This window comes from Hyperolius riggenbachi, chromosome 1 (genome assembly GCF_040937935.1).
Source record: "Hyperolius riggenbachi isolate aHypRig1 chromosome 1, aHypRig1.pri, whole genome shotgun sequence".
NCBI classification, from domain to species: domain Eukaryota; kingdom Metazoa; phylum Chordata; class Amphibia; order Anura; family Hyperoliidae; genus Hyperolius; species Hyperolius riggenbachi.
In genome coordinates, this window is record NC_090646.1 from 562,031,569 (window position 1) to 562,046,082 (window position 14,514).

Sequence of the window (14,514 nt, forward strand, 5' to 3'; positions counted from 1 at the left end):
GACGGCGAAACCTAAAGGAAAGCAGAAGGATAAAGTAAGTTAACATTGCATTCACCATTCTTCTAGGATGGGTTATAAAAAACATTAACTAGATTACAACACAAAAACATTAAAGCCTTTCTGTATTCTCCCAAAAAAATGAATTTAGCAAGATGGAATGGAGATGTAGCTAGATTGTCTAAAACTAGGTGTGACCTATAGTGCAGTGCAGTGCAGTGTTGCACATTTGGGGCTTGATTCACTAAACAGTGATAACTCATATCATGCGAATTATTGCACGCGGCCGCGATTTTCGGCCGTGATAGGAGTTATCACGGTTTAGTGAATCAAGGCCTTGGTGTGCCATTCCAGTACCTCCAATTGTGTGGCAAACCTTCCCTGTGCTCCCCACACTTGACTTCAGTTTCTAGTGCTCTTCATAGTATGTCCCAACTTTCCATTGCCTCGTATTGTAACTTAGTCCTAGCATCCCTAAATCTACAGCTTTATATGCACCCCACCCCCAAGCTTGTTCCAGCTGGGCTGAGCCACCTATAGTGAGTCCCCAGCTTAGCTTAATAGGCACAGACAGAGCTCAAGACAATCTCCAACTGCTGACAGATTGGGGGGCTGCACTGTGGTAGATAAGTGGTCAGGGTATTCAGCTGGGTTGATATCTTGACAAAAACAAGCTGGGAGAACACAGCCTTAAGGGGCCCTTACACTGGTCGATTTCAGCCATCGTTCGATCGATTTATTCTATAGAAATCAATTCTTTCAAATCTATAGATTTGTGGCCACTTTCAATGGATTTGATCTGACTGGATGGAAGATCTAGGCCAGGCATGGGCAAACTTGGCCCTCCAGCTGTTAAGGAACTACAAGACCCACAATGCATTGCAGGAGTCTGACAGCCACAGTCATGACTCATAAAAACAAATGCATTGTGGGAATTGTAGTTCCGTAACAGCTGGAGGGCCGAGTTTGCCCATGCCTGATCTAGGTCGATCTGCTGCTGGTAGCAGATCCATGGAACGTAGAGTTGGATTGGATCTGATGGTCCAATAATGCAGATTTCCAATAGATTTCATTCTGAAATCTATTGGAAATCTGTTCCTAGTGTGTGGCACACATCAGATAGATTCCTGACAGATTCGATTTGACAGGCATCTGACAGAAATCTATCTGATGGTTGAATCTGCTGCAAATCTATAAGTGTATGGCCACCTTAATATGTGGTACAAGCAGAGGAAACCCCCGCTGCATGTAATGGCATTGGGATCCCAGGCTCCCATTGGCTGTGTATTGGTGGTTGTAGCGATCTACTCCCTATTGGCATTGGGATATACTGTAATACTTTATTTCATAACACACATTCAGTCCGATAGTCCATTTGAAAGAGAACCAGCATGACTGAGAAGAAAATATGGAATGGATATTCATTCTCAAATTAGAATGGAAGCTTGGATTTAGTTTTACTCGACTTTTTCTGAGGCTGTTGTCTACAGGTCCCCTAAGCTCTATCAGCTTCAGACTTTCACTGGCGCTCATGCCAATAACCCTCACTCCTGGGTGTGCATTAAATAATAAACTTAGCATCATCCCGTCACTGGATTTAATGCCAATAACACACACACTCCTAAATGTGCACAAACAGGCTACAGACCTATAGGTATGTAACAAACACTCTCCTCAGCATTTTTATTTCATGCTCTAGGTACCACCAGGAAATTGAAGTGATAACCTTCCAGTCATGAACATACAAGGTAAGCAAACATATAGAAGCTGGGAAATATTGTTCACAACTTCATTATTTAATAAGTCCCAGATCTCTACCAATTCCACGAACCCCCTTCCTTCTCACTTCCTTTCCCCATTCAAACAACTGATCACAACACAGCTACTCAAAATAGTTTCTGCCCCCCCCCACACTGCTTTTCTAGCTCCCATCACGTCTAACTTCTACCTTGTATTTCTAAACTACGAAATTGAAATATCCACTCAGAACCATTTCTCTACCAATACTTTCTTTGATTCCCTTCATTTCTGTGCGGAGACCGCAGCATCACACAAACAGATCTCACTAAAATTTCCAACTGTCTCCTGACTGTATATTCTAAAGCCCATTTCTCCAGCATACATGAAATAAAGATGCCTGGAAAAAGAGGTGCAGGGACTGCCGCTAGTAAAATATTGCTAAGGTTAGCAATATTGTACTAGTGAATATTTAAATTTTCATAGTAAAATATTGGTAATATTTACCGATATTTTATAATGGCTAAACCTAACCCTACTCTAAACAGAACCATTCTGTGATGATGCCTAACCCTAAGGACCCCCTCCCCGGTGGTGCCTAACCCTAAGGACCCCCCTCCCCGGTGGTGCCTAACCCTAAGGACCCCCCTCCCCGGTGGTGCCTAACCCTAAGGACCCCCCTCCCCGGTGGTGCCTAACCCTAAGGACCCCCCTCCCCGATGGTGCCTAACCCTAAGGACCCCCTCCCCGGTGGTGCCTAACCCTAAGGACCCCCTCCCCGGTGGTGTCTAACCCTAAGGACCCCCCTCCCCGGTGCTGCCTAACCCTAAGGACCCCCCTCCCCGATGGTGCCTAACCCTAAGGACCCCCCCTCCCCGATGATTCCTAACCCTAAGGAACCCCCTGCCCGGTGGTGCCTAACCCTAAGACACCCCCCCCCCCCCATATTGGCCATAGACCTGGAACAAGCATACAGCAGATCAGGTGTTTCTGACATTATTAGCTGCATGCTTGTTTCTGGTGTGATTCAGACACTACTGCGGCCAAACAGACCAGCAGGGCTGCCAGGTAACTGGTATTGCTTAAAAGGAAATACATATGGCAGCCACCATATCCCTGTCACTACAGTTGTCCTTTACATTCACCCCATCATCTCCTAGTTTTACAGACTCCCTCATCTCTACACCTCAAGGGCTTATTACAATTCCAGTTTTCAACCCAACTTTCAGTGCACTCTGGACCACAACCACTGTCTGTTGGTAGAACACTAAGATTTGCCCCTTAGACTCCTATATAACAGCTATACTGCTCCTATTTCGTTCTTTTCTAGTTCATCTACTGTCCAGTTACCAAATCAACCTATTTCAGACTCCTACACCTCGCTTACAAAGCTCTCCATGACTGGTTCCCACAATACACATCCTAATTTCCAAATGCCATTCAAACTGCCATCTATGCTCTGCAAACAAAACTTCTCTACCCTGCTCACTTCCTCACACTCTAGCATACAGGACTTCTTATGAGCTGCCTTCACCCCTCCTTTGGAGAGGTCTTCTGCATTACATCTGTCATGCTTAGAGCCTTAAAACCTTCAAGCATACGCTTAAAAACACCCAACCCTCAGAAGACAATTATATAATCTGTCCTAGACACGTTTAAATATCAGAATCCTGCATGCATAGTATGTCACACATGCATTTATGCTATTCACAGTTGTGCTCCACATACTACCACAGAAGACAATGGTGATAAATATGATTATAAAAAATAAATATTCAAATCCAGGTATAACCCATATTGGATTTTCTTTAAGGTATAAGTCCAAGATTAAGATGAATGAATTAAAAAAAAACAAACAAACAAAAAAAAAAAACCTAAAATCGTGCCTCTACAATACCATTAAAGGGGATCTGTCTTGTTAAAATCACACAAAAGTAAACATACCAGTGTGTTAGGGGACATCTCCTATTACCCTCTGTCACAATTTCGCCGCTCCCCGCCGCATTAAAAGTAGTCAAAAACAGTTTTTAAAAGTTTGTTTATAAACAAACAAAATGGCCACCAAAACAGGAAGTAGGTTGATGTACAGTATGTCCACACATAGAAAATACATCCATACACAAGCAGGCTGTATACACCCTTCCTTTTGAATCTCAAGAGATCATTTGTGTGTTTCTTTCCCCCTGCATCTCTCATGCACTGAAGTTTCAGGCTGCTCTTTTCTTCCTGCAAACAGCTTTGCCCTTGTCTGTAATTCTTCAGTATGTGAAAGCCCAGCCAGCTCAGAGGACGATTTATCCAGCTTGTAAAAGATAAGAGAGCAGAGAGAAGCTGCTCTAATCTAAATAACACACAGGCAGTGTGCATATAGGGGCCTGGAAGGGGGAGTTCATAGCAGAACCACAACACTGAAGAACTTGGCAGCCTTCCAGACACAGGCTGACAACTCTGACAGGGGAAAGATACATTGATTTATTACAGAGACTGTGATAGTAGAAAGTGCTGCAGTAAGCCAGAACACATTAGAATAGCTCTTGGAACTTGTAGGATGTTAAAAAACAGGATGCAATTTTTGTTTCGGAGTCTCTTTAAGTATGACACACGTCCATGGTAATACAATCACTAATCACAAGATGATCAATTTTAACAATTTCTGCCGCTGGTACGTGAGCCTCACATCCGCAGCTGCTACAGCCCCAGGGACGAGATCATCACGTCCCTGCAGCTTGGGATCTGTGCGGGCAGATGCCCGTGATTGCGATGTTTCCGGGAGCAGGGGAGATTGGCTGCAGGGGACAAAAAGTCCTCTGAGCCAATCTGTTGTCGTCCTCTGAGAATAAACAGTTTTTGTTCAAAAACAGTGATTACAGTATTCTTAAATAGAGCCCCCGCCGCGCTTCCTCCCGCCGCTGATTTCCGTCGCTTACCGCCGCCGATCGTTAGATTTATGAATGGGAACAAAGTTCCTTCATTAATCTCCCCGCAGGCCACCATGATCGTAGGCATCCATTGATGCCTGCGTCCCTTCTCTAGTTACAATGTAGCAACAATGTTGCTTCCTATAGCGTACATATTGTACGCGTATAGGAAGCTCTCAATGGGGACATCTTGTGGCCAAATAGTAAAATTACACCTACTGTGTTTAGGGAATAAATTTTTTTAATATATACGTGTAATGATCTGCGCTGCTGTCTGCACAGGCAGACAGCTGTTTGACCATTTGTTAGGTCTGAGTGCTGCAGGTCCCTGGAAAGGAGACTTATCTCTACTCTGCAAGCTGCAGAGTTGCTGTTCTGGGGAGGAATTTGAATACACTTGTCATGCAAGTTGCTTAGTTGCTTCCTTTGATGGTTTACAGTATAAATACCTTTTGCTCCCAGAATTCCTTGCTGGTCATGATGGTTTGCTCCTGCTAACTTGCCTGGAGTCTCAGCCCTCTGCTCATTGTTGGTTATTATTGCTAGCTTAGAGTAGTTTCCCTTTGGGAGTGCTCCTTGCATTCCTAGTTAGTGCAGTCAGAATTGTTTATATAGTACTGCTTAGTCTGTCGTGTCTTGTTCTTGCGATTGCGCTGTTTGCCAGCGGTTGGCGGTAGCGAATCGTTCTGTCTTTCCGTTGCGATTGTTCTGTCGCCGGCTGGCGGCTGACAGAAAACCGCTCTGTCTGTTTGGATCGCACTCGCTCTTGCGGAAGAGCAGTGGACGCTTTCAGTTTTGTTCCCATGTATGGATCACACTCGCTCTTGCGGAAGAGCAGTGGATCCAATCTGACTTGTTTCTGTTATTTCGGGTTTGTGTTACATTGGTTAGTTAGGGTGGCACGCTTATCACTGGGCGCCTAACGCGAGGTGATCGTGTCTTAAACGCGTTCGCTGTTGCGAATGAGTGCGGTGTTCGCGTTTAGCTAGCGTTTGTTGATCATTGTTTATTGCCATGTCTTTCTTACTACACTTGTGCTCTGTCTTAATTCGGTCTTGTGTCACTATTGGCAATCGCCACTCTTGCAATTGCGTTCCCACTTAGTTTCCGTTGTAGTGTGTTCACCGTCGCTGGGTGGCGACTAGATTGGTGGACACACATACATTCTATCTCTGTGCTTATTCAGTCTTGTGTCGTTGTTAGCAATCGTCATCTCTTGCGATTGCTTTCTCACTTGGTTTCCGCTGTTGTGTGTTCACCGTCGCCAGGTGGCGACTAGATTGGTGGACAGACATACAATCCATCTCTGTGCTTATTCAGTCTTGTGTCGCTGTTAGCAATCGCCATCTCTTGCGATTGCTTTCCCACTTTGTCTTCACTGTTGTGTGTTCACCGTCGCCAGGTGGCGACTAGATTTCCGTAGTGTCGGCGCGCATCTTGTGCGCTGACCATGGACATAATTCCTCATTCGTTACAGTATGTCAAGAGGGCATATTAATAATTTATGGGCTAAAAATTAGTGATGGAAGTAAAACTTAAAACAACGCATCTTTATTTCCAAATAAAATATTGTAATAATATAATTTTAACGTTGCAATAACTGGGGCAAATACAATGTGTGGATAATTAATTACGGTAGCATGTTGTATTATAAAACTATAATTGCCGAAAACTGAGAAAATGATTTTTTTCCATTTTTTTCTTATTATTACCATCAAAATGCATTTAGAATAAAATAAGTCTTAACATAATGTACCACCGAAAGAAAGCCCAATAGGAGGCGGAAAAAACAAGGTATAGCGGAAAATTGAATACTCACCTACGGTAATTTTCCTTTCCTAATGCATCCATGGCAGCACATTGGGTAGTGGCTCCGCCCCCCTACCCCATAGGACCAGTGAATATTTAAATAGGATTAAGAGGCGGTGCTCGCTGTCTTTGTAGCTAGTAGCCTCACCGAATAATCGGGAGGGATCCATGTGCTGCCATGGATGCATTAGGAAAGGAAAATTACCGGTAGGTGAGTATTCAATTTTCCGCTTTCCTTATGCCTCCATGGCAGCACATTGGGATCTAACTAGTATCAAAATAAGGGAGGGAGCAAAAGGTTTGCTGAAGAAAAATAAATTTATTTCAAATTAGATACAGAGGAGGAGATTACTGCTCTCCCAAATTCAAGTGCAGTTGATGATGACACATCCACTTTATAGTGGGAAATAAACGTATTAATAGTCGACCAATTGGCCGCTTGGCAGATCTTTGAGGCTGTAACATTGGCGAAGGCGGCCCAAGAAGAAGAGATACTCCTCGTCGAATGCGCCTTGATGTTTTCTGGTAAGGGTATATTGATAGCCCGGTAAGCCCCTTGTATCACCTTCACCAACCATGACGAAATAGTCCTGGATGAAGCTTGATGACCTTTACGGTACCCTGCTGGAACTATAAACAAATGATCCGTTTTACGAATCTCTTTTGTTGCCTGTAAGTAAGCTAGCAAGGCTCTTGAAACGTCCAGACAGTGAAGTGTTGCATTGTCCTCGTCATGGAAGGCTGGTAGTGTCCATTCCTGATTGATGTGGTAAGTTGTAGAAACTTTAGGAAGGAAAGAATCCATGGGTCTCAGACGCACTCTATCGTGAAAAAAGGTAAGAAAAGGTTCTTTACAGCTGAGGGCTTGAAGATCGGACACTCTGCGAGCCGAAGAAATGGCCACCAAGAATACCGTTTTCAATGTTAGATTCCATAGTGAGGATTCCGCGATAGGCTCAAAGGGTTGAGTTGTGAGAGCGTTTAGAACCAAAGGTAAGTCCCATTTTGGAAATATAGGTCTTGTTGGTGGTTTTATTTTAATTGCAGCTAGTAGAAATTGTTTTATCAGTGGATGAAGAGCCCACCGATAATCGGTCAGGGCAGAGATGGCTGAGATCTGTACCTTGATCGCATTGTAGCTCAGATTTTTGTCTAAACCTGTTTGAAGGAAAGCAAGTATGTGGTTAGGCTGAGGGTGCAACGGATTGAAGGATAATGTTCTTGCAAATTCCGTGAATTTATCCCAGATTCTATAGTATGTGGAGTTGGTAGAGGGTTTCCTGGCTTGTAAAAGAGTATTGATTACTTCTGGAGTATGTCCTAGGTTTTCCAGTTTCCTCCTCTCAACCTCCATGCCACTAAGTTCAGACGTGCCGGGTTTGGATGAAGAAGTGGGCCCTGACTCAAAAGGTCCTTCCTGCAAGGAAGCTGTAGTGGATCCCCGGTTGACAACTGTAGTAGTAGTGGGTACCACGGACGGCGTGGCCAGTTTGGAATCACCGCCAGTAACGTTACTGGTTCCCGAGTCAGTCTCCTTAAAAGATTGTATATTAGGGGAACTGGCGGGAATACATATCCCACTTCGAAGTCCCACGGCGATGTTATGGCGTCTAGGGCTTCTGCTTCTCTGAAAGGGTACCTCGCAAGGAATCTGTGGCATTTCTTGTTCTGGAAGGAAGCCATAAGATCCACTTCTGGCCATCCCCAGTGGTGACAAATGAGGTTGAATGTCGCAGGATTGAGAGACCACTCGTTGTTGTCCATATGTGTGCGACTGAGAAAGTCCGCCTCCGTATTGATAGATCCAGGGATATAAACAGCCTTCAGAGATATCAGGTTGTTCTCTGACCAGGCCAGAATCTGATTCGCTATTTGCCAAAGTGATGGGCTGCGTGTGCCTCCCTGCCTCTGAATATATGAGACTGTCGTCTTGTTGTCTGCCCTCACTAGACAGTTCTTCCGGTATATCTTGGTTTGAAAGTAATGTAGAGCACACAGCACTGCCTTCAGTTCTAGATAGTTCGAAGAGTTCCTGGAAGTTGGTATGCTCCAGGTCCCCTGGGCTAACTCGCTCTCGCATGTTGCTCCCCAACCGTGTCTGCTGGCATCCGTTGTGATAATTATCGGAATCTCTGGCACCAGATGTATCCGGGACTCTATATTGTCCTTCACTAACCACCATTGCAAGCTGTTCTTCATCTGAGGAAGTATTTGAATTCGTTGGTTCATATGTTCCTTGTTCCATTGAGCTAGGAAGCCCAGTTGAAATTCCCTCGTGTGGTAGTGTGACCAAGGTAGCATAGGTATGGTCGCCGTAAGCGTACCTATTAGCTTGAGACATTTCCTTGCTGAGCATGACGTGGTTAGAATCATATTCAAGACCCTGTCCTGAATTATCGTGATCTTCTCTGTCGGAATTGAGATTGCATTCATATGTGTCTGAAATCGAGCTCCAAGAAAGACTAAGTCTTGAGATGGCTCTAGTTGACTTTTCGCTTGATTGATTATCCACCCGAATCTGGTCAGAGTGTGTATAAGGATAGATCTGTGATGAAGGAGAAGTGCTCGGTCTGCTGCTACTAGGAGGAGATCGTCGAGATAATGATATAGACGTAATCCCTGCGTTCTGAGTAGAGCGACCACCGACACCAACACTTTTGTAAATGTTCTCGGGGCGGTCGAGATCCCAAATGGGAGGCATCGGAACTGGAAGTGATCTTGATCTAAGGCGAACCTCAGGTAACGTTGCATGTCGTCTCGGATCAGAATGTGGAGATAAGCGTCTTCTAAATCGACAGACAGCATCCAGTCTTCTTTGGTTATCGCATGACAGATAGTTTGAAGCGACTCCATCTTGAAACTGTCTAATTGAATATGCCGGTTTAGCCTCTTTAAGTCTAAGACTGGGCGCAGTTTTCCCGACTTCTTCTCCACTAGGAACAGTGGGGAATAAAACCCCCGACCTCTTTGTTGTAAAGGTACCTGAGATACCGCCTGTTTGTTTATTAACTCTGCCACGTATGAGTATAAGATGTTTCTCTTCTCGGATGACTTCGGAATTTTTGTTGGGGTAAAGTTGTCTGTTGGGATTCTCCTGAATGTCCAAGAATGTCCCTGCGACACAGTGTTCAATACCCAGTGAGAGCTGATCTCTGACTTCCAGACTTCGCTGTAGGTTTTTAATCTGGCACCCACAGGGACACTTTGGACAAGCGTACCATCAAAAAGATTTCTTTTGATTTGAAGTAGGCTCCGAAGTCTTCTGCTTTGTTGCTCTATTGAAAGATGATTGGCCACCTTGCCAATTCCTTTTCACATTCTTGCCTGGTCTGTACGATCTTGCGTTTCTAAACCTGGTTTGTTGCTGAGCAGAAGAAGAGGTAGGGAACTGTTTGCCCGGTCGTCTATCTTGAGGAATGAGGCCTGACTTTCCGCCTCTAACCCTACTGATTGCAGAGTCCATCTTCTCCCCGAACAGGGCTTTCCCATCATAGGGAATCTTGCACCATGAGAGTCGTGAGTTGGTATCTGCCGACCAAGATTTTAGCCATAGCGAACGCTTAGCCGTCACAGCATATAACATTGCCCGGGATGAGTTCCTCACAATGTCAAAGGCAGCCTCGCCAATAAAGTCGCCAGAAAGTTTCAGATCTTCTAAAGAAGAAGTAATTGAATCTATGTCCGCACCTGATCTCACCGCCGATTCCACATTCTCCGCCCAGACTCGGACCGCTTTCCCAACCGAAGCCAAGGCCACCCCAGGTCTACAGGCTCCACCGGCCGCCAGATAAACTTTCCTCAGATCCATATCCGTTTTCCGCTGAAGAACATCCCTAAACGAGATTGCATCTTCTAAAGGAAGTGTCATATGCTTCGCCAATCTTATAATAGAGGCATCAACAGAAGGTGCATTATCTAACGGTTTAGATTCCTGCTCTCCTAACGGATAAAGTTTTTGAAATCTATTAGACAGTGGGGGTTTCTTTTCCAACTTTTGCCACTCTTCCTTAATCACTTCATCAATTTCGATTAGATATGGAAAAGTTTCTTTGGTAATGGTAGTCTGGCTGTAATATCTTTTCTTCTGTTTTGATTTGTCCACCTGATCATCCTGTTCTTCCTCTGATTCCCATTCGATAGCCTGTTTAACTGATTGCACGAAGGGCTGCACTAACTGGAAATCAAAACCTGTTGCCAGGTCTTCCATCTGGATGTCATCGGTTGATGAAGACGTGTTCGGTTGTGCAGAGAGATCCGAATTCTGAATAGCAGGAAGCTTCGCTATATATGAGTCCATTGAATCTTGGACCGCTTTCTTAATGAGGTCCGTGACATCCACCGACGGTTGTTCAGGTTCCGCAGACATTTCCGTAAAACATCTGGCGCATACAAGCTTCCCCTCCATAGTCTTGTCTCCACAGGCCCAGCATGCTTGCTGATGTCTTGTACGGTGAGGAGACCGACTTCTTCTTGGTGATTTTTTATCTCTGCGTGAAGAACGGTGCTTGTCCGACTGTCGTGGCGGGGAGCGACTTTTAGATCTGTGTCTATGTGAAGAATGGTGCTTTGAAGATGATTCCTTCTTTGAAGATTTCTTTTTCTTGTCTTGTGTCCGTCTTCTGTGGCTGAAAGATATATAGTCACATTATGACTAACATATAGTAGCACTCCCATTGATGCACACTTACCTGAAATAGCACCTACCTATCACTATACCGCTGGTCTGTGTATGGCGCATAGGTGTCCATGAGGTAGCTGGCAATGTCAGCTGCAGAGGAAAAAAAGAAGGTATAGGAAAGGATAGCACAGAAAAATATATACATAATATTGCCGCAAACAAAAAGGATGAGCAGGTCGACTTACAATAAGTAGATGCAAATCAGGGAATAGACTGTCCCAATCGAGGGTTGCAGGAGCTAAATCAGCCGTCCAGGGTCCAGAACGCTTCATAGCAACGAAAACGCCGTCTTTCTGAAGTTTAAATAGGCATTTCCGCATGGTTCCGGAAACCGGAAGCGGAAGAACCACGCTGGTACGCATGGCGAGCCGGAAGCGGCCAATAGGACGCATAGATCCGGCTGAAAGATCCGACGGAGGCGGTGCTCGATAGCTCCGCCTCCGTTACGTCACAGGATGCCCTCGGATTAGCAGAGGATTACTCTGCAGGTGGTGGACGCGGCAAGACAGCGAACACAGAGCCTTCCTAAGCCTATGTACTGTAAGTACAAACAATATGCAAAGTAGGCTAGGAAGACTGAAGGAAAGGACACCGGCCAAACCCATTAGGGTTTATAAAAAGTGCAGGCATATTTGGGGAAATCAAAGTGATATTTAATCACCCATAAGCCCAATATGTTGCACACCAGTCCCCCCAAGACCAGCAGAACGGGGGACGTTCCACAAAAGCTCAATTTATGAACCAGATATGGGAACCTTCACGCACGGGAGGCAAGTGCATGGAGACTGCAGGAAACAGTCAGGTAGGTGTAAAATAAAAATATTTCTGCAGCAAACGCAGAGTAGGTCCATATGAGGTGAGGACTGAGAAAAAAGGCAGCGAGCACCGCCTCTTAATCCTATTTAAATATTCACTGGTCCTATGAGGTAGGGGGGCGGAGCCACTACCCAATGTGCTGCCATGGAGGCATAAGGAAAGATCATTTATTTGTGATAAGCAGTGATAAAGTTATTTGGGAATGAATGGGAGGAGCGCTGAAATGTGAAAATTCCCCTCGTCCATAAGGTGAAAAATACCCGTGGGCTGAAATGGTTAAGTAGACCATATTTTTGCTGTATTTTAACCTGCAATCACACAGAATCATGCTGGGATGGTTGGATCGGAAACAGGTTACACCCTTACCTTGCTGTCTTTCTGCTTCTCAGGCTCCGGCTTGGCATCCTGCTTTGTCGGGGTCTTTCCTGTGCTGGGTTTCGCTGTTGATGTTGTGGATGGTGATGGGGCTGTTGTAGTCTTTGGCTGATAGGAAACAGAATATTAGTCAAAAAGCCAAAGCTGTTAAATATAGACGCAGTGAAGGCAGAAAAAATACACCCAAACTGCGATATGATTCAATATAGAAATCTGATCTAATATTGATCATTTACCAAGTCTAATTCTGTACAGTTACTTCAAGTCTGGGAACTACTAAACAGACAACTTTCAATTTTTCCCACTTTGACCTCTAGGCTGGTTTCACAGTGGGACGTTACAGGCGCACGTTAGAGCAGCCTGTAACGCACCCCACCGCATAGCAATGAAAAATCAATGGGCTGTTCACAGTGCCCACGTTGCGTTACATAGTAACGCTGCGCCACCAGACAACGTACTGCATGCTGTACTTTCTAAGCGGCAGAGCCGCGTTAGACTGCTTGCACATGCTCAGTAACGTTGGGGAGGAGCGGAGAGCGGCCAGGCACATGGCTAATTAATATTCACTGCACTCAGTGACGTGCAGCGTTTACTTCTTGGAGCGGCCGCTCTGTGCAGCGATCATGACCACATGATGCCGCATGCGCACAAGAGTACGCATCACGGACGCCAGAGTGAGCTGCACAACACGGCTCACTCCGACGTCCAAAGCAGGGAGCACCAGGCGTTGTGTTAGGGGCACGTTATGCGACCATAACGTCCTCTAAAACGCAACGTCCTGGTGTGTAAGTAGCCCTAAAGGAAAGACTGCTCCTTTTTTCTTAGGTTATGGTTTTATGATTGGTCTATTCTGTGCTCTTTATTGAGCATGCAGTGCTGCATGGTATGTTGGCACTTAACACGGCTCTACTGCCCTGATTCACTAAAACACAATTATTAATTCATAAAGCGCCAACATATTGGCTACGTACAAAGGAAGAAACAAACATGGGGTACAAAATTATACAGATAATGGTGTACACCAGTATGCAAAATACAGAATTAGTTTGAAATACAGAATTGGTAATTACAGTGACAAAAGTAACACTAGAATAAAATGACTAAAATTCAAAAGACACAAATGGGTGAGAAAGTCCTGCCCTTGCAAGCTTACAATCTAAAGAAATGTGGAGGGGGGGGGGGGGGGGGGAAGGAGGGGTTGAGTACACAATATTTATACCTAGGAGGCAGTGTGTTAATAAAGTTGCCATGTGTAGACACCGTACAGCAAATTTATCAGTGCTTACGCAAATTATGTAGCATGCTTTACACACAAATTGCAACTTGCATTATGTATGCAACGTCCATGTTGAAAGATGTATGCACGTAAGCCAATTTGCGTAACGCTTCACGTACCAATGTCAGTTGTGCTATGTGCAGAACACAAACTATGTTACTTGCATAAATACTGGTAAAACCTTTCTGTGCCTCACAGGAATTGCCTCATTTGCTCACAGGAATTTTACAGGTGTTTAGTGAATCAGGGCCTATGCTGAATAGTCTGTCTTTTAAGGAACATGCCAGTATCAGAGAGTGCCAGGAGATAGAGCTCACTGATACAGCCACTCTGCTTCTGCTGTATTTCCTGGGCACTGATGAAGAGACAGTCATCCATGGAAAAGTAGGTCACAGACATCACTGTAATTCCACAATACATAGTGAAGTGAAACGAGAACCATGACAAACGTAAGGAACATGCCATGTAACCAAAATGCAGGAAAAATGACAAACAAAAATAATACCTAAATGTGAAAAGCTGATCAGCATGCAAATAAGAAAAGGATAATTTAAACCAGTAATGTGATGAATTTTGTTTATGTGCATGCAGATGTATATAGAGTGCTGATACATTTTCTGCAGAGCTTTACAGACATTGAACAATTCACAATCATTAAAGCTCAACTCCAGGCACAGCTGTAAATAGCTATCATGTAATAGCTTACTAAAGAGAGCGAGAAAATTGTACCATTTTTATGTGAAATGAGTAAGATAAAAAACACCAACCCTTGTTTTAAAATTGTGATCACATGACTAACAGACTACAGGGACTGAGTTTCATGGTCTTTGGGTGGGGCTACTGCTGCTCGGATTGCACCATCCCCCTGCATACATTTGAAAGCGCCGCAAGCTAATTTAGGTGTAGGA

The 14,514-nt window shown here is 44.6% G+C and overlaps 1 protein-coding gene across 1 annotated transcript in view; it reads right to left on the reverse strand.

The window, feature by feature from the left end:
• The window catches only part of CAST (calpastatin), a 242,816-nt gene that overhangs the window by 72,488 nt on the left and 155,814 nt on the right, over window positions 1-14,514 (reverse strand). The window contains exons 7-8 of the mRNA XM_068247496.1: window positions 12,322-12,438; window positions 1-11 (exon numbers count right to left, since the gene is read on the reverse strand). The exon at window positions 1-11 is cut by the window's left edge and continues 121 nt beyond it. Coding sequence (XP_068103597.1) covers window positions 1-11; window positions 12,322-12,438 — 128 coding nt within the window. The remainder of the gene's footprint in view (window positions 12-12,321; window positions 12,439-14,514) is intronic.